Here is a 17592-nt window from a genome sequence, read left to right as displayed (position 1 = left end):
GTGGTTTAACCCACAACGCCACCCGCGTCCCTAGTATGATTCCTTAATTCCCATAGTGTATTTCCATAACTGAAATAACAAAATGCACCTTCTTCTCAAGTTAAGTGTGCTGAGGGGCATGTAACTTGGCCCTATGCACATAACCACCCAATCCTATACATATACATTTAGAAGCAAGCCCCAAGGAATTCAACCCAGCTCACTCCCAGGTAAGTGCTAATACTGGATTGCAGGCCAGATGCATTAGTATACCCAGTGCTTTTTTCTGGGGGTACACATACCCCTAAACATTTCGTGAATCTTTGTACTTTTGTCCATTTACTGTATTTATTTTTCCCGATTTGAACTATAAAATGGTGGTTTTCTTGAGTCAAAATGAGAGTACCCATAAACATTTCTTTTAGAAAAAAAGCAGTATACCATGGGATCAGGCTGTTATTTATACCCAGTGGGATTTAGTTCTGAGAAACGCTGTGGGTTAAACTACAGAGCCTAGGACTTACCAATCAGAAGGTCAGCGGTTCAAATCCCCGTAATGGGGTGAGCTCCCGTTGCTCATCCCTGCTCCTGCCAACCTAACAGTTTGAAAGCACGTCAAAGTGCAAGTAGATAAATAGGTACTGCTCCGGCGGGAAGGTAAACGGCATTTCCGTGTGCTGCTTTGGTTTGCCAGAAGCGGCTTAGTCATGCTGGCCACATGACCCGGAAGCTGTACGCCGGCTCCCTCGGCCAATAAAGCGAGATGAGCGCTGCAACCCCAGTCAGTCACGACTGGACCTAATGGTCAGGGGTCCCTTTACCTTTACTTTTACATATGCATCGGATCAACCAACAAGTTTATTCAAGCTGGCACCTCTGCCTCTATTAGATTTTAACTCTTGTTGGCTCCACAATTCCGGGGATAAGAAGATACTCATTATAGAATAACCCCGTCCAACTCACAATAATATTTTCTCCAGGGACAGGGCCCACAACCCAACCTTATACAAGCCCACTCAGAAGTCAGTCCCATTGAGCTCAGTGCAATTTACTACCCCCAAAACGGCGGCTGCTTTATTTATGAGCCACACAGCGGGTAGGAGCGAACGCAGCTTCTGCTTCGGGTGCATGCTGTGGCAACAGACGTGAGAAGCGGCGCCCCCCCCCCCCCAGCGCGGTTTGCTCGAGCGGCCCAATCAGCCGGCGCAGCGATCGATGGAAGGTTGCAACGCGCGGCTGCCGTCCAATCAGCGAGCGGCGCGGCTTTCCAAAGGCGGGCGCGAACGGGCGCTAGGTCTAGAGCCCGGCTTCTAAAATAAACAGCGGAGAAACCAGCGGCGCGCGCGGAGCGGCTCGGGACGGCTGTGCGCAGCGGGATGGCCGAGCGTTTCCCCGGCGGCTGTAGTAACATATACCAGCCCATTACTCAGTGGTAGGTGTCCTCAGCACCACCACGACCTCATTTCCTGGAGCTGGAGGCGTCTCTTTATCAGCAGTCCTGCTGCTTTTTAGCCCCGCGAGCTGCGCGTGCTGCCTGCTTCTCATTGCAGCAGCAGCAGCAGCAGCTGAAGGGAAAGCCGAGCTGCTTGGCTCTGGGGTGGGCGGACAGAAAGCGAGCGACCTGATAAATGACGTGTCAGGAGGAGGAAATTGGTGAATAAGTTTGTTCCTCACCCATTGCCGGATTTACGTATAAGCTAAACAAGCTACAGGTTAGGGCCCCACTTTCTTGGGGGCTCCCAAAAAAAATTAAAAGGGAAAAAAACACACACAACTGCATGTACATTTCCAAAGTATAAGTTAAATAAAATAAAACCAAAATACAGCAACAGTGTTTTGTGTTGTATAGGCTCCTATGATGTAAGTAATGCCCTGCCCCACCCCACCCCAAAAATAAATTTCAAGAGACTCTGCGCAGTGCAGTATTACAGCTGCCTCTAGACCATTGTATTGTGCAGCTCAGAATCTGCATGCTTTGATGAGGGGTAGCATCTCTCTAAAGTCCTGGGCAAAAGTCTCTCTCCCAGCCCAACCTTGAGATGCTGTGCTCTGCCAATGAGCTTGTGGCCCTTCCCTCACAATACATTTGCAAACACGGATTTTGTCACAGTGTTTCCTGAAGGGGCATTTAGCTGCATTTAAAACAAAAAACAAAAACACCTAACACAATTTGCCATGTGGTTCAGTGTTCCCACCAGCTCCGGAAGTTGGAAATAATTGTGCTGTTTGTTTTGGTTGTTGAATAGATAGCCCTCAAATGGCATCCTTCAAACCTGTTTTTAATGACACCCATGCTATTGTGTAATACCTTTGATTGGGCATAAGCTGAGAACAAAAGTGTGACATCTGAGGAAACCAGCTTGTTAAACCAAAGTAGGTTTTGGTCTGGTCAGTGTCTGAATGGGAGATGCCACAAGTTCCATGATGGGGAAAAGGTGGGCTATATATATATAATCGTTTATTTATTAAATAGGGTTTTTCTGTTTTTGGTATCAGGTATGGTTAGTTTGAATTGTGTGCAGATTACTGGGTAAGAAGCATAAGAAGAGAGAGCCATTCTGGATTAGCCCCGAATATAGCATTTTGTTCCCCCCAATAGCTGACCAGATGATCTAGCATGCATAAATATACCATATTTTTTGCCCCATGGGACGCACCACCCCATAGGACGCACCTAGTTTTTTGGGGGGGGGGAATAAAGAAAAAAAAATTAATTTCCCCCCAGGCACGGGGCTGGCGCGAGGGAAGCCCGAGCTTCCCCCTACCCCAGCCCCCAGAACAGCCTGCTGTCCGCAAGCCTAGGGAGCCGTACCGGTCTCCCCAGGCTTGCGGAGAGCTGTGCGAAGCCCGGGCGTGCTCTTCAGCGCACCCCAGGCTTCGGAATGCAGGCAGCTCCGTGCAACCTTTGGGAGCCTGGCACGAAGCCGTGCCGGGCTCCAGAGGGTTGCGTGGAGCTGCGCCGAGCCCCGGAGTGCAGGCAGCTCCGCGCAACCCTCCCTAGGGCTGCGCAGAGCTTCCTGAAGCCTGGAGAGTGAGAGGGGTTGGTGCGCACCGACCCCTCTCGCTCTCCAGGCTTCAGCGAAAGCCTGTATTCGCACCATAGGACGCACACACATTTCCCCTTCATTTTTGGAAGGGAAAAAGTGCTTCCTATAGGGCGAAAAATGCGGTATGTATTTACTACATTTTAATGCCATGTAACAACTGAAGTTCTGTAGGCAAAATGAAGGTTAAATGATTAAAACAGATTGAAATAAAATGAAATAATAAAATATAAAAGCGTTAAAATAGCTGCAGAATGCAACCAAAGTGAAACTCACAACCTTGAGATATGGAGACACTGTATTCAAACAATTAACAATTTTATGGAATTCAATTTTGTTTCACAAAACGCTTTGTAAACCCAGGAATTCCAAGTTATAATATTATTTTACCTGCTGCAAACCTTCTGTCCTTCAAAGTAAACATGGCAACCTGCATCTTCTGAACATAAATAGGCATAACATTTGTTTCCTCTTGGTTCTTTTCCCCCCTCCAAGGATAGCAGACAATTTCTTTGTATGCGAAGGATGCAGTGTGCCACGTTGTCTGCTGTACGAAATGTATGTGGAGAACTGCAGACAGGAGGCCCAGACTCAAGTAAATCCAGCTACATTTGGAAAGGTATACACAGTGTGCTGCTGCTACCTTAAAATGCTATCGGTTTCGGATGGAACTGTACCAGTTTTTGCTCCATTAGAAGCTTTGGGCTCTGGGAGCTGATTTTAGTAGAACTACTATTCATTTGTTATAGAGATGCAGTGGTGTTATATTTGTACATACTTATCAAAACAAATCTTTCCTTCTGTTCAGTAATCACTTGGTATTGTATATCGTGTTGAGATATGTGCAGGACACTCATATTCATAATTGCTCAGTACAGTTCATTTCAATGGGAATTAACCCCCTATTAAATCTGCATACAATGGCAGCCTTAGATTCAAATTAGACCCAGTGGGCGATTCAATATGGTGGTTTTAATATGTGTCCCACTCACAACTGCTGTGAGACGTACACAATGTATACTTGAGTAAACATTCGTATTTCTGGATATAAACTGTCAAGTGAAAAATGGCATGAGGCTGCTGTCCTAAACACACATTCCTGGGAGGTCTTAATGTGGCTTACTTCTGAGTAGATGATGTGTACTGAGGAATGCACTATAAAACATGTAAAATATTCCAGATAGGTTGACAGAATGTGGGAAATTACTAGCTGTTCAGTTCAGTAAATACCAGGTGAGTACATCAGCTGGTGATAACTAGAAAATGGGTTGAAAATGTTCTGAGATGATACAGGAAGCACACAAATATTTACCAGTGTGACTAACTTTTCTGTGCATTTCTTTTAAGCTTGTTCGGTTAGTGTTCCCAGACTTAGGAACCAGAAGACTGGGCACAAGGGGAAGTGCAAGGTACATTATCATTTCATTTGTATTAATTGAAGATTTAGAAGCTATCAGAAAAGTCTATAGTCAGCTGCTTATTTGTGCATTTAAGAGTTCACGGGTACTGTAATATGGAAGGTGAACTTTCATGCAAAACCATGGTAGCAACATCTGTAAACAGTGAAATATATTCACAGTAAGGTAAAGGTAAAGGGACCCCTGACCATTAGGTCCAGTCGTGGCCAACTCTGGGGTTGCGGCGCTCATCTCGCTTTATTGGCCAAGGGACCCGGCATACAGCTTCCGGGTCATGTGGCCAGAATGACTAAGCCACTTCTGGCAAACCAAAGCAGCGCATGGAAATACCGTTTACCTTTCCGCTGTTTACCTATTTATCTACTTGCACTTTGACGTGCTTTCGAACTGCTAGGTTGGCAGGAGCAGGGACCGAGCAATGGGCGCTCACCCCGTCGCGGGGATTTGAACCGCCGACCTTCTGATTGGCAAGTCCTAGGCTCTGTGGTTTAACCCACAGCGCCACCCATGTCCCTTTATTCACAGAGAAATCTTCAACTCCCTCCCCCTTCTGTATCTCTTTCCCTTAAATGTTCTGTGGGTGTTAAATCATTTCCCCCGTCAATCCCCGAGTCTCTCTCTGCCTAGTTTATTGTACTCTTTTCTCCAATTTCTTCGCATCTAAGATCCCTGTCTCTGTTCCTCGCTTCCCCAGCTGTTCTCACAGTCCTTGACCTCCTGGCTTCTTTTCCTTTCTGAAAACAGCACACCTGTTCTCTTCCCCTCCAGGCAGTGTGTGTGCATTCACACTAAATTCAATTTTTACTTTCCTTATAGGAGCTGCAGTTTGTTAATATTCTGCCGGTGGCAGTTGACTGCTGAATGGTGCTAATGTTCATAAATATTCTAAGATGGAACAGAAGGATCAGTCAATGCTTGTGGTTTTTAAACCACCCACCCTCATGTGACATTAGTCTATAGGCAGAATTAAATTTATCACTAATTGGCAGAGCTTCACATTGGAAAACATGGTGATCTTTAGAGCAGTTTTCATATGATTATCGAAGAGAAACTATTTGTTTTAAGTCAAATTGCAGCAAATAAAAATCTGGCCTGTAGCTTAGTGCTTCTCAAGCATTTTGAAGTGGGACCCACCTTTAATTTTATTTTTCCTCAACACATTGAAGAATATCTCATCAGGAGTCAACACTGCACAAGTTTATATTTTATTTTTTATTTTTTTAATAATATTTATTGAACATTTTCAAATATAACAGAAAAAAGAAAAAAGAAAAATAAAACATCCATTTTATAACCTTATTTTCATTAATATCCTTTCAGGACTTCCCCGCCCCACCCCCTTTTGTATTCCAATTCCTTCATATAGATTCAGCAAGTTCTTACCCCAAATTTTAAACTTATTATGATTAACCCAATGTTAACAGTGTTTTTCCATCCCCTAAAATCGACCCCGCTCCCTTCCACGAGTTCCCCTCTTTAATATGCAGAACAGATAAAAAAAAAGAAAAAAGGAAAGAAAAAAGAATAAAGTATAGTTTAACACCCTTTGGATTCCAAATTCCCCCCCCCCTTCCCGGTTGCGTTCCCCAGTGTCCATCAATGCCTGCTGTCATCCTGGAGATCCCACATCTAGGCCAAAATCCTTCACAAGTCCACTTTGCCGTCTTTTTAAAAGTCTTTGCCGCCTTTTTGGTCATCTTTAATTTCGAACGTCCAATCTTGGAAGAACTCTATCTCAAAAAGGTCCATTTTTTCCATCCAGATCTCTATATTTAAGAGCAAAAACTCCAATCTTGTTTCTTTAGGCCTTTCAAATCTGGATGTCCCAAATGTTCCCACTTCCAGCTTTGTCCAATTCTTGTTGTTCATGTTGTTCTTGTTATTCTCTCTCCTCAGTTTCCTCTAGTTTCATTTCCTGCTCCCCTGCAAAAATGTTCTAATTCCAAAAGCTTCTAAATCCTCTACAGAGGCTTTGTTATTCAGGAACCAAACTTTACATCAAGTCCCTTCCATTCTTCAATAGATAAATCTATTGTCTCCTTTAGTGTAGAGACCTCTGTAGACAAAATAGTATTCCATTTCTGCAGTTTCCCAGGAGATAAAGAGTCCTATTCAAATTCCATACCAGCAATACTTGTAGTGTCCCACAGCCCCTCTAGAGGGATTATAGTAACTCAGTTTCCTTCCAGATCACACCCAACAGTCAAAGTAACTTGTTATTCCTTATTTTAAACAGTTAATATCCAATTTGTAACGAATATAACCGGCAAAGTCCTCGTAACAAAGTTCTCTTTTTATTCTTCAGCTTTGACAGCTCCTTTGACAGCTGTCAAAGCCTCTTTTGCTCCTCTCTCGAATCACTCCCGGCTCCCGGGGGGGGGGTTGCCTTTTAGCTCACATTCTACTTTTTTCCTCCAGCCCAATCTTATAGTTTTCCATCGTGAAGTTAATAGTAAAAGGTAAAGGTAAAGGTACCCTGCCCGTACGGGCCAGTCTTGACAGACTCTGGGGTTGTGCGCCCATCTCACTCAAGAGGCCAGGGGCCAGCGTTGTCCGGAGACACTTCCGGGTCACGTGGCCAGTGTGACATCGCTGCTCTGGCGAGCCAGAGCCACACACGGAAACACCGTTTACCTTCCCGCTGGTAAGCGGTCCCTATTTATCTACTTGCACCCGGAGGTGCTTTCGAACTGCTAGGTTGGCAGGCGCTGGGACCGAGCAGCGGGAGCGCACCCCGCCGCAGGGATTCGAACCGCTGACCTTTCGATCGGCAAGTCCTAGGCGCTGAGGCTTTAACCCACAGCGCCACCTGCTTTATCAAAATATGGTAGCACTCGATCTTAGTTGTCAAATCCTTTGCTTTAGATCCTCTACAACCGGGGGGAAACTGACTTCCTTTTTGCGCCTCCCCCGCTCGCTCCGAATTTAATTTTTTTTCCCCCTTTTTAAGTCCAGTTTCCAATTACTCACGGGTTGTTCTTTTTGATCCAAATTTTCAATAGAAGAAGTCAGCGCTCTCCGCCGAATGGCATGCGGCTTCGCTCGGTAGGGGAAGCGGAGGACTGACCACACCCCCCCCGGCACCCGCTCCACAGCCTTTAAAAAGGCTCCTTCGCGGGTCGGGGGGCGCAAACGGTGCCCGCCGAGTCACCATGCCCATGGGTTTCAGCACCCATGGTTTTTGATGGTCCCCGCGTCGCCGGCGCGGTAGAACCCATCCCCTGCCGAGCAGGCTCCCTCCGGAGCTCGGAGGGAGTCCGCCATTCGGCGATGGCGCCAACCCGGAAGTCCCACAAGTTTATATTTTATATCCATTTTTAATGACAACATAGGTATATCTAGTGTCTTCCAGATGCTGTTGGTTACAACTCCCATTATCACTGACCATTGGACGTGCTTCCTGGGGCTGTTTTGTTTATTTTTTTCCACTTGTTAATTGCTTCCTATGAGACATTGCAAAATCATTTAACACTGGAAACCTCAACAGTGAAAACATATATAAAACACTTGACACAGTTCTGTATATAAAAACAATTTCAAATCCGAGACAGATGGGGACAAAAGTTTCCCTTAAAAGGCTTGCTGAAAGAGGGAGGCATCAAAACGACAATACAGTAGGTGGGAGGGTGGCTGTCTGATACAAAACCGAAGAATAGGTTACACCACTCTAGAAGCCCAGTTCCTATGTCCTGCAGAATAAGCCCTCCTGATGAGATGTTATCTGCAGTTGACATTCTCCTGCAGAGCACAGTGATCAGTCAGGTTACATAAGGAGTGATAGGGTATTTTAGGTTTCCGGGTCCCAAACTGCATAGGGAATTGTGCACCACTACCAGCACTTTGAACTTAGCCCAGTAGGCAGTTAGCTCCCAGTGTAATTCTTTCAGCAGCAATGTAACATAATGGTGATCGTTTGCCCCAGTGAGCAGCCACATCCCTGCATTTCAAAGCCGCAGCTTCTGGGTCAACATCAGGGGCTGCTCTACAACTGATGGGAGTTGTATTCTAAAACATCAGAGTACATACATTGGCCACCCATATTCTAGGCAGTATAGGAATAGAATAGAATTTAAGCTGTGACATAGAGCAACAATGGGGAAACTGTGCCCTCCAGATGTTGTTGGAATTCATCCCTCATCAACCCCAACCAGCATTGGCCAGCAGCCAGGGAGGTTCACAGTTGTAGTCCAATAACATCTGAAACGCCGCAGGTTCCCCACTCTTGTCAAGAATGGAAGGAGCTTATTTATTAATGGGCTCGCCCAGTAGGAAGGGTGTGCTGTCTGCCTGATGAAGGAAGGAAGGAAGGAAGGAAGGAAGGAAGGAAGGAAGGACCTAAGACCTGCGGGAATGGGGCAAGGGAGCATGTCATTCATTGTGCAACCCAGGCATAGGCAAACTCCAGCCCTTCAGATGTTTGGGGCTAAAATTCTCATAATCCCTAGCTAACAGGACCAGTGATCAGGGATGATGGAAATTGTAGTCCCAAATATCTGGAGGGCCAGAGTTTGCCTACGCCTGGTGCAACCCAACAGGACCACATCAGGACCCACAGTTTTGGTTGCACTGGCTTAGTTGATTATCAACAAGGTTGTACATAGCATATTAGGTGGTTAAAGGTGTCGCAGGAAGTATCCCATTTATTTATATATTTTGAATCTTTGACAGATATTTACAGATTATGGCTGAGAGTTCGCCACGCAACTGGCCTCTTCATTAATCTCTTAAATTTGTCTGTTATTCTTCAGGTATCATTATGATGGAATACAGATAAAGAAGAGCTCACCCTTCTATGCCTACTATTGCTATCTTTTGGCTGAGAAAAGGGAGAACAGGTTTGGTTCTTAAATATGTTTCACGACAAAATGTGGGTACGGATAGCTGAAATTGTATTTCCAGTGAATTTACGCCAGTTGGTTGGATAATGATAACCCTGGCACTTTGAGGATCGGGGGGTCCCAGTTTGCTGTGTAGTTGCAACAGAAGCTGTAAAACAGTATGGGATTAAGAGTCTCATGCTGTACCAACTGAGCTATCCCAGTGTGATCTTGTTATTCACAAAATGTCTTGGTTCAATCCCAGGTCTAATGGGTGACATTTAGTTTTACGGTCAACACATAAGAAGAACCAAGCTTGCAAAGGTCAGCTGGTTTAACTGAGACCGTTTAATGAAGTCCCAGGCAAGAGGACTTCAGATAGTTTTCCAGTTACTGATTCAGCTATTTGAACAGCTGAGGGATCAGAGTGGGACCCCCTTTGCTAATTAACTCAGATTTTGGATGTGCATTGTTGAGCAAACAGAATATATTTGCAAGCTCTAGTCGTCAGTTACAACCTGTTTGAGCAAGATTCGGTTTGGCAGATTTTACTCTTAAATGTCAAAACTACTGCTGCCAAGTTCTGATTAAACTTAAAATCAGATTTGTCGCACATTGATCACACACACACACACACACACACACACACACACACACATCTTCTGCAATGAGCTACACATCACAGTAGAAGGATGCAGATGCCTACAATAGTATATATGGATGAAGTGTGGGTTTAAAAAATTGCTTCAAAATGATCCACTTAACTGAGTTGTGCAGCATGATGGGGATGTGCAGTGTAACCTGACATGACTCACAGCTAGTTACTGGTTCCATCCATTTTCCTTGTTGGGGTAGGCATTGCTATATAACATCCACTCAATTTAGGGCCCCTCCATATGTCGTTTTTATTGTGAATTCATGATTATTCATGCTCATGGTGCTATTGGAGTGGTTATAAATGAGCCCACTTTCAGAAGTGTTTGTGCCTGCAAACATCTCGGGCTGCAGTTGACTTGCTACAGTGCAAGAGTCCCTTTCCGTATGGCAGTGATCACAGCGCAGTCACAGGCCGAAGCCATTCCTGCCTCACCACAGGCCTCATCCCTGGTTTGGAGAAAGAAATCCAGAAAGGATTTATATGGGAAGACACAAATATGCATTGGGAAGCATCACAGGGCAACTAATAATAATAATAATTTATTATTTATACCCCGCCCATCTGGCTGAGTTTCCCCAACCACTCTGGGCGGCTCCCAATCAGTGTTAAAAACAATACAGCATTACATATTAAAAACTTCCCTGAACAGGGCTGCCTTAAGATGTCTTCTGAATGTCAGGTAATTCTTTATCTCTTTGACATATGATGGGAGGGCGTTCCACAGGGCGGGCGCCACTACCAAGAAGGCCCTCTGTCTGGTTCACTGTAGCCTCACTTCTCGCAATGAGGGAACCGCCAGAAGGCCCTCGGCGCTGGATCTCAGTGTCCGGGCTGAACGATGGGGGTGGAGACGCTCCTTCAGGTATACAGGACCGAGGCCGTTTAGGGCTTTAAAGGTCAGCACCAACACTTTGAATCGTGCTCGGAAACGTACTGGGAGCCAATGTGATCTCTCAGAACCGGTGTTATGTCGTCCCGGCGGCCACTCCCAGTCACCAGTCTAGCTGCCGCATTCTGGATTAATTGCAGTTTCCGGGTCACCTTCAAAGGTAGCCCCACGTAGAGCGCGTTGCAGTAGTCCAAGCGTGAGATAACTAGAGCATGCACCACTCTGGCGAGACAGTCCGCGGGGAGGTAGGGTCTTAGCCTGCGTACCAGGTGGAGCTGGTAGACAGCTGCCCTGGACACAGAGTTAACCTGCGCCTCCATGGACAGCTGGGAGTCCAAAATGACTCCCAGGCTGCGCACCTGGTCCTTCAGGGGCACAGTTACCCCATTCAGGACCAGGGAATCCTCCACACCAGCCCGCCTCCTGTCCCCCAAAAACAGTACTTCTGTCTTGTCAGGATTCAACCTCAATCTGTTAGCCGCCATCCAACCTCCAACCGCCTCCAGGCACTCACACAGGACCTTCACCGCCTTCACTGGTTCTGATTTAAAGGAGAGGTAGTCTAACAAAGGGTCCCTCCAGGCTGGTGGTTTATTGTGGCTGGATTCTGCAAGCTGCTCTTGACAAAATAATAAGTGAAGCAAGGCATGCCATGTAAACAGCTCTGTCCAACAGAGAGGAACAGCAAGAGGGCTGTTGCCACCCGCCAGCATCTGCCACCTGAGGCGGTTGCCTTACTTGGCCTGTGATAGGGTGGGCTTTGCCTGTTTCCAAAAGCCCCCAGTGTGGTATGGCGGAAGGTTGTGGAAAGAAGAAGAAGGGAAGAAGCAGCCAATGGGTCTTAGGGATGCATGTGAGGGAATGTGGGTGACGGAAGGAATCACGGAGTCCACGGAGGCACATGCCCTCACAGTGACTTTCGGAGGTGAAGCTTGGTGTGAGCATGCTCCTCTAGCTTTCTCCTCAGACTCAGGAGGAAACAAACAAAACACGTCACACAAATTTCCTCACACAAGGCAGCAGGGAGAGGCCATTGCAGGGTGATCACTGGACTCAGAGGGCATGCTCTCTGTGAGCCCTGCTCCCTCATCCCTGCTTGTAAAAGCGTGATCCTTTTTCCATCTCTTTAGTTCTCTCATTCGACTCAGACTGTAAGCACTCTGAGGCAAAAAAAATATGGTTTGTTTTGTTCAGTTCTCTAGGATATTCTGAGCACCGTTGGGATGGATGTTTGCTAGTGTTCTGTGACTACATATGGCAAGCTTCTAGCAGGTGTTCATGTTTAGGGTGCTGACATCACCAAACAGAGGGATGAGTTCTCCTGCTTCGCTGTTTCTAGGCAGCAGCTGCAGCCACAAGACCATGCGTATAGCTCAATTGGCTCTTGAGGAGGAGCAGGATGGCAGCCCAAGAGCTGACAAGCTATGCCAGCCAGCCTATTGAGAGAGAGCACCATCCGTGCATGTTGCTATAGTAGCAATAGTCGATTGGGTGGAGTGGTCTTCCCAGAGAAGCAGGGACTGGGAATTCTCAAGCAACGTATTACTACACTCCCGGCAGTTTATCCTAGAATTCAAGTTGAGCTGCTCCAAGGCCTTATTAAAAAGAAAGAAAGCAAAGTCCCAGTCTTGAAAACCTAGTTTTCCAAGAAGGGTTGCCTGCAAAGCAACTTATACCCAGCTTGCCAGGTGTGCCAACTTGAATAAAATATGGGGGGGCAGGTAAGCCCCACCTTGCGTAATGGATCACAAGATGCGGCACACACACACCATTTGAACATCAATGCCCATCAACTTGGGGGAGCGGTGGCCCCTCAAATATTTTATTGATGGGGTCCGAAGGATCCTCGGCCCTTATGTGTTGGCTCCTATGCAGCTTGTACAACCTATTATCCAGCCCTATTTTTCTACAACAAGAGGTACCAGAACTGACCATGAACAACTCTCTTGTTTTTGTATAATGGCAATGGGAGGTGCCAGAACTGAATTCTGGCTGCAAAAAAAAGCCGTGCTATTATCCACCAAGCTGAATACAGCCTGCTGGTTATGTATGGCACCCCAATGGAAGCTGCTGTTTGCTGGCACTGCAAAAACAGGATGGTGGTTTAAAACTTGGCAGGCTGTCATAGAGGAGTACTGGAGTGCCTTTGTCACCAGTTGTGCGGGCCTTCTTTAATTTGATTACGGCCAAATTTGTTTTCTTTTTTTGTTTCTTGCTTAAATAATTCTTGCTGCATTGAAAACTACCTGGGGGCCAAGCATAATAAATCTTAACAGCTCTGGCGTTTGCTGCCCTATAGAACTGCTCCCTCAAGTTCTTAGAAGTTCACAGTAAGCCAGGGATCAGAAACCTGTGACCCCTGGGCTGTGCTTAGAGTCCCAACTCCCACCAGCCCCAGACAGGATGGCTTCTTAATGGTCAGGCATGATGGGAATTGTAGCAGCAAGCCAAAAAAGCTTGTGCGCTCCCAACGTTTCACCAAATACATACATACATACATACATACATACACACACGTTTGTGTCTGTTTTCATAACATGGATCACTCACTTCCACTGTGAATTTCTACATGTTACAGCAACATTCGTTTGATTTGTAGCAGTCCCGTCCTCTGCTAGCTTAAAAGCCAAGTGGGCGACTTTTCTTTTTGTTAATGTTGAACAACGAAACCATAACCCTCGTGCCACAATGCTAACTTGCTTCGGGAGCTGCGGTGTGTGAAATGGTAGGCTGCGTTTAGTGCCATGGTATCCAACTAAACATTTCTGCTAGCACAAACGCTTTGGGTTGTACAGTGACACTCACACTCCTCTCTCTGTGTGCCCCCATGTACCCCCTAAGTAAATTCTGGACATTCCCCCAACTCAGACATAGGGGACATATGAGGAGAAGAGAGGGAGGTAAAGTTCCGTTGCTCAGTCCAAAGTCTTTATGTTACTGGAACTGTTTGTTGGGCTATCACCCTGTGCTTATGCCATTTATATGAATGTGCTCCAGACAAGAGGGAACCACCATCCCACAGAGCTTTGAGTTATAAATAGCTGAATCCTGAAGGATGACAGCTCTAGCACGCTAACAAAATGTTAACAAGGCGTTTCCCCAAAGGCAAAAATAGGAAGAGGACTTATTGTTTGATAGGTACTAGAAAACAGAAGCTGTCCCTGGTCAGTAGGGGCCAAGGTTGACCTAGCAAAATCCATGCATGAAGCTCAGAGGGTAGGTGCCACCAGTTCTGTGGTGCTTTTTAGATGCTTTAAATTGTTTTGAAATACGTCTTTATTTCATTTTTAATTGCCTTGTTTTATCGGGGATAATAATAATAATAATTTATTATTTATAGCCCGCCCATCTGGCTGGGTTTCCCCAGGGATGTGTTTGCCATGTGGGGAAGAACAGCAAAGCATAAATTAAATAGACAATAAATTAAATAACATGTCAGCAGCAAGCTCTTGAATCTGGTGAGCTTGCAAAGAGCCAGCCAGTTCAATTCTTTCAGCATGGATGAAATAGCTAAGTGCTCCTCTCAGCATCCTAGCTGCCGAATTCTGCCCTAGTTGCAGATTCTGGACCAGATGCAAAGGCAGCCCCACAGAGAGTTCATGCCAGCCATCTAATTGTGAGGTTGTCAATGGCCAAGCTACCCTTATTAAGGAGAAAACATAGCTGTCGTACCAGCTGGAGATGGTAATAGACACTCCTTGCCGCTGAGATGTCCTTGGCCTCTAGTGGCAAAGATAATTCCAGGAGCACCTTCTGAATTTTGTACCTGTTCCTTCAGAAGGAGTGCAACCCTGCCCAAAACAGGCAAACAACCTAATTCCTGAACCCAGGAACCACTTGCTGCCAAGGATTCAGAGAGATTGTTAGCCCATCATAGCACCCAGGCATTGGTACATACACTTGCAACCTGTCCTGATTCAGACATTGTAGAGAAATAGTTAACCAAACAGAGCTATTTCAAAGTAGGTTTTGTTGTTGTCTGTCCTACCACAGTGGGGAGGTTTGCAGTCTTGAGAATGCGGCAAGTTATCAGAGCAGTGGCTGCAGAAAAGAGACAGTGAGTATTTGTTCAAAGCAGATTTAATACGAGGCGGCTACGAGCCAAAAACATCCGTCTGTGATGGATCAGTGAAATGCAACCTGCCGAGAACGCTTTTTAAAAAAGCATTTTTCTTCCTGGCTATGATTCTGCTGTAGGAAGTTGGCAGGAGCCATGGCACTGAATCAGTAAGCACATAATTAAATCCTGTATGCGAGAGACTTTAAGTGTGGTGACCCATTTCTTCGCTTGCTTCCTGGTAGGATCATTATTGTACCTCAGTCCATGTACTCTGCTGTGTTAGTCGATCTCAGGGGAGATTCTGCTGCTACCTTTAAGTACACAGCTGCATCACTTGTGAAACATAGACCCATAGAATCATAGAACCAAATACAAGAGTGTGACTTGCTGCTCATACCCTTTTAAAGGTGAAGTCAGGCGTAACAATTTTAGAGCCGTAGGTTCACTCTGAAACTGCCTCTTCTGTGTTCAGTCCAGTTGTCTCTTTTCCACTGCATGATGGAATTCGGAGTGGGGTGGGGGGATAGATTTGCAAGTTTGAAACAGAAGCTGGCTATACGCAGTGCTGATTGACTGCCCAGCATCATGTTCCCAAGAAAGCTTTCTGTTCGAGCCCTGGAGCAGTTTAGCAAAGGAACAAGCAGGGGCTAGCCATACATGGGTGTGCACTTCGCAACTGACAGTGATGCCCATGTATTTTGTGTAAGAGTATCAAACCAAGTGTGAGAATCCTTTGATCAGGCTAATGGGAATGTGAGTTGGATTAATGGATAGGAGTGGCTCTGGAAATACTCTGTAAAAGCACAATGACAGTCCAATCCACCCAAAAAATCCTTCATGTCAAGTTTGCTCCAGATCGATGTGGCTGTTGCAAATACACACCAATGCCAAAGGACCCCACTCTGTTGTTTCCCAATGTTGTGCCACCCAGTAGTAATAAACATAGTTGTAAGTGTGTGTTGTAAACTTAATAAACTGTTGTCGTCTTGCAGAAGGACCAAGAAGCAGTTGGATATCCACTTCCTGAATTCAGGAGATTTTCTTCATGGGAGCAGGAGCTAGAAAAGAAATATTCCTGTAAAATGGTGTGTTTGATAGCATAACAACCCTTCCAGAGCTGAGATCAAATCAAGTGATGAGACCCTGTTGTAGCTACAGCCACCAAGGACAGCAAGATTGTGAGAAGCATTGACTTCTTGGTGGTAGCCCCCATATTGTGGAAATTACCCCAAAGGGAAACCTACACCCTTGTCCCTTTAAGGTTGACAAGTAAGATCTTCTATTTTTATTATCCCAAACCTCTGAGTTGCAATAGTCCGCTTCTGATTATTGAATAGATTTTTGTATGATAGGGTTGACCTGTTTGGGTCTGTTTTGGTTGTAGATTGTTCCATGGTGCTTTGAGGACTGAATAAATGGAGCAATTATGAATTCTTGACCACAGTGCTTTCATGTTGCCTCGATTTGTATATATTCCAGGTTTCTTTATTTGTTGATGCATATTGCACCCACTGCCAGGAAGTGTTGCAGAATGTAAAAAACAAGGATCTTGACCAGGTAGGTGTGATGTTTGTGTTAGGTCTCTGCGTAAGCCTTCCTTCAGATCAGCCCATTCCATGTTTATTTGATAGGAAGTTCCACATAATTTCTCTGGCTGTATTTAGGCCAAAGGTGATGTGAGGTTAAATATGTCTTTGCCCTTGCCATATAGTTTTGTTTTAGTTTTTAAAATGCAAATATCAGATGAGAGAGGCTGATGAAGAGGAATTCAACTCTTTCTTTCCGTGCTGTGGTCCTGAAGAAAACACCTCCTCTGAAAGAGGCTTGGGCCACTCTGGCTACTGTGGGAGCAGAATGCTGGAATAGGTGGGCCTTTGGTCTGATCCAGTAGGGCTCTCTTGTTCTTAAGATGCTATTTGCTTTGAGGGGGGGGGATGCCTTTACTCCCAAGGAAACATGCATATATATATATATAAGATTGTAGCCTTCCCGTAAAACTCATTACTCCAACTACTTTATCCTAAATCTCTGCTTGATTATGATGATATACAAGCAGGCAAAATAAACAGTCCCGTAACCTCTGTTTTTTTCTAGATTTCATTGCTAATATTACATGCTTTAGACACCCGAGACTTTTATTTTGCCTCGTTTTTGGAGACAATGGGGATCACTACCGATATTTTACTTCCGTCTTCTAGGCCAGTTGGATTAAATTTTTTAAAGCCAAACATGAGTAGAGCAAGTCTTCTTCTACCACCCCCCCGCCCACCACCATTATGTGGAGATGCATGTTCAGGAGCAGTGTAGCCGTTGCATTAGGGGAAGGAAGCATTCCAGGGGATTCCCAACATCTGGGAAGGCAGCAGAAGCACATGGTGGGTTCTGGGCTGAGCAAATGTCCTTAAGCTTCTTTTCCCAACAATAAATGACTTCAATGTTGCAGTGAAAATTCATTAAGTATGTGCTCCTTTAGGTGGAAGAGCTCTTCACTTCTTTCTGGAAGTCTCTGAAGCCTGACGCAATAATGTTCGTGTCCCAGGCAGATGTTTGCCAGCTGTTTCAATGCTACGACAGGCAGCTCTTCCAGGTACCACTTTTCATATATTAGACCAGAGGTTCCCAAACTTTGAATCAGACCTTCTTTGGGAGAAGTGGGGCAAAAGTGTGCAGATACAAGTGAAGTTCTTCAACCAGATGGGCATTTCCTTGCTTCTGCAGCTAATACAT

The 17592-nt window shown here is 45.5% G+C and overlaps 1 protein-coding gene across 2 annotated transcripts; it reads left to right on the top strand.

Annotated features, from left to right (window-relative positions):
* Positions 1–1291: 1291 nt before the first annotated feature.
* Positions 1292–17488, top strand: LOC310837146 (DNA-binding protein RFX8-like). Of its 2 annotated transcripts, none has more exons than XM_083757292.1 (8): positions 1292–1411; positions 3519–3642; positions 4371–4432; positions 9190–9276; positions 14799–14862; positions 15858–15950; positions 16345–16422; positions 17339–17488. In XM_083757292.1, exons 1-8 carry the CDS (start codon positions 1356–1358, stop codon positions 17471–17473), a joined length of 699 nt encoding a protein of 232 aa, XP_083613418.1. In that variant the 5' UTR covers positions 1292–1355; the 3' UTR covers positions 17474–17488. The 2 variants fall into 2 exon arrangements, with proteins under 2 accessions (XP_083613418.1, XP_083613419.1); XM_083757293.1 differs by having other exon boundaries at positions 1330–1411; positions 3524–3642.
* Positions 17489–17592: the final 104 nt, after the last annotated feature.

Source organism: Podarcis gaigeae (genome assembly GCF_964106915.1).
Source record: "Podarcis gaigeae genome assembly, contig: HAP1_SCAFFOLD_255, whole genome shotgun sequence".
NCBI lineage: Eukaryota > Metazoa > Chordata > Lepidosauria > Squamata > Lacertidae > Podarcis > Podarcis gaigeae.
The sequence above is the reverse complement of the archived record's forward strand: the minus strand, read 5'-3'. Positions and strand labels throughout refer to the sequence as shown.

Excerpts from the sequence above, each read along its gene's own strand:
- LOC310837146 (XM_083757292.1), top strand. The coding sequence starts at position 1,356 with ATGGCCGAGCGTTTCCCCGGCGGCTGTAGTAACATATACCAGCCCATT. Across the intron at positions 4,433-9,189 it reads GGCACAAGGGGAAGTGCAAG|GTATCATTATGATGGAATAC; the intron begins GTACATTATCAT and ends GTTATTCTTCAG. Across the intron at positions 9,277-14,798 it reads GCTGAGAAAAGGGAGAACAG|TGGGGAGGTTTGCAGTCTTG; the intron begins GTTTGGTTCTTA and ends GTCCTACCACAG.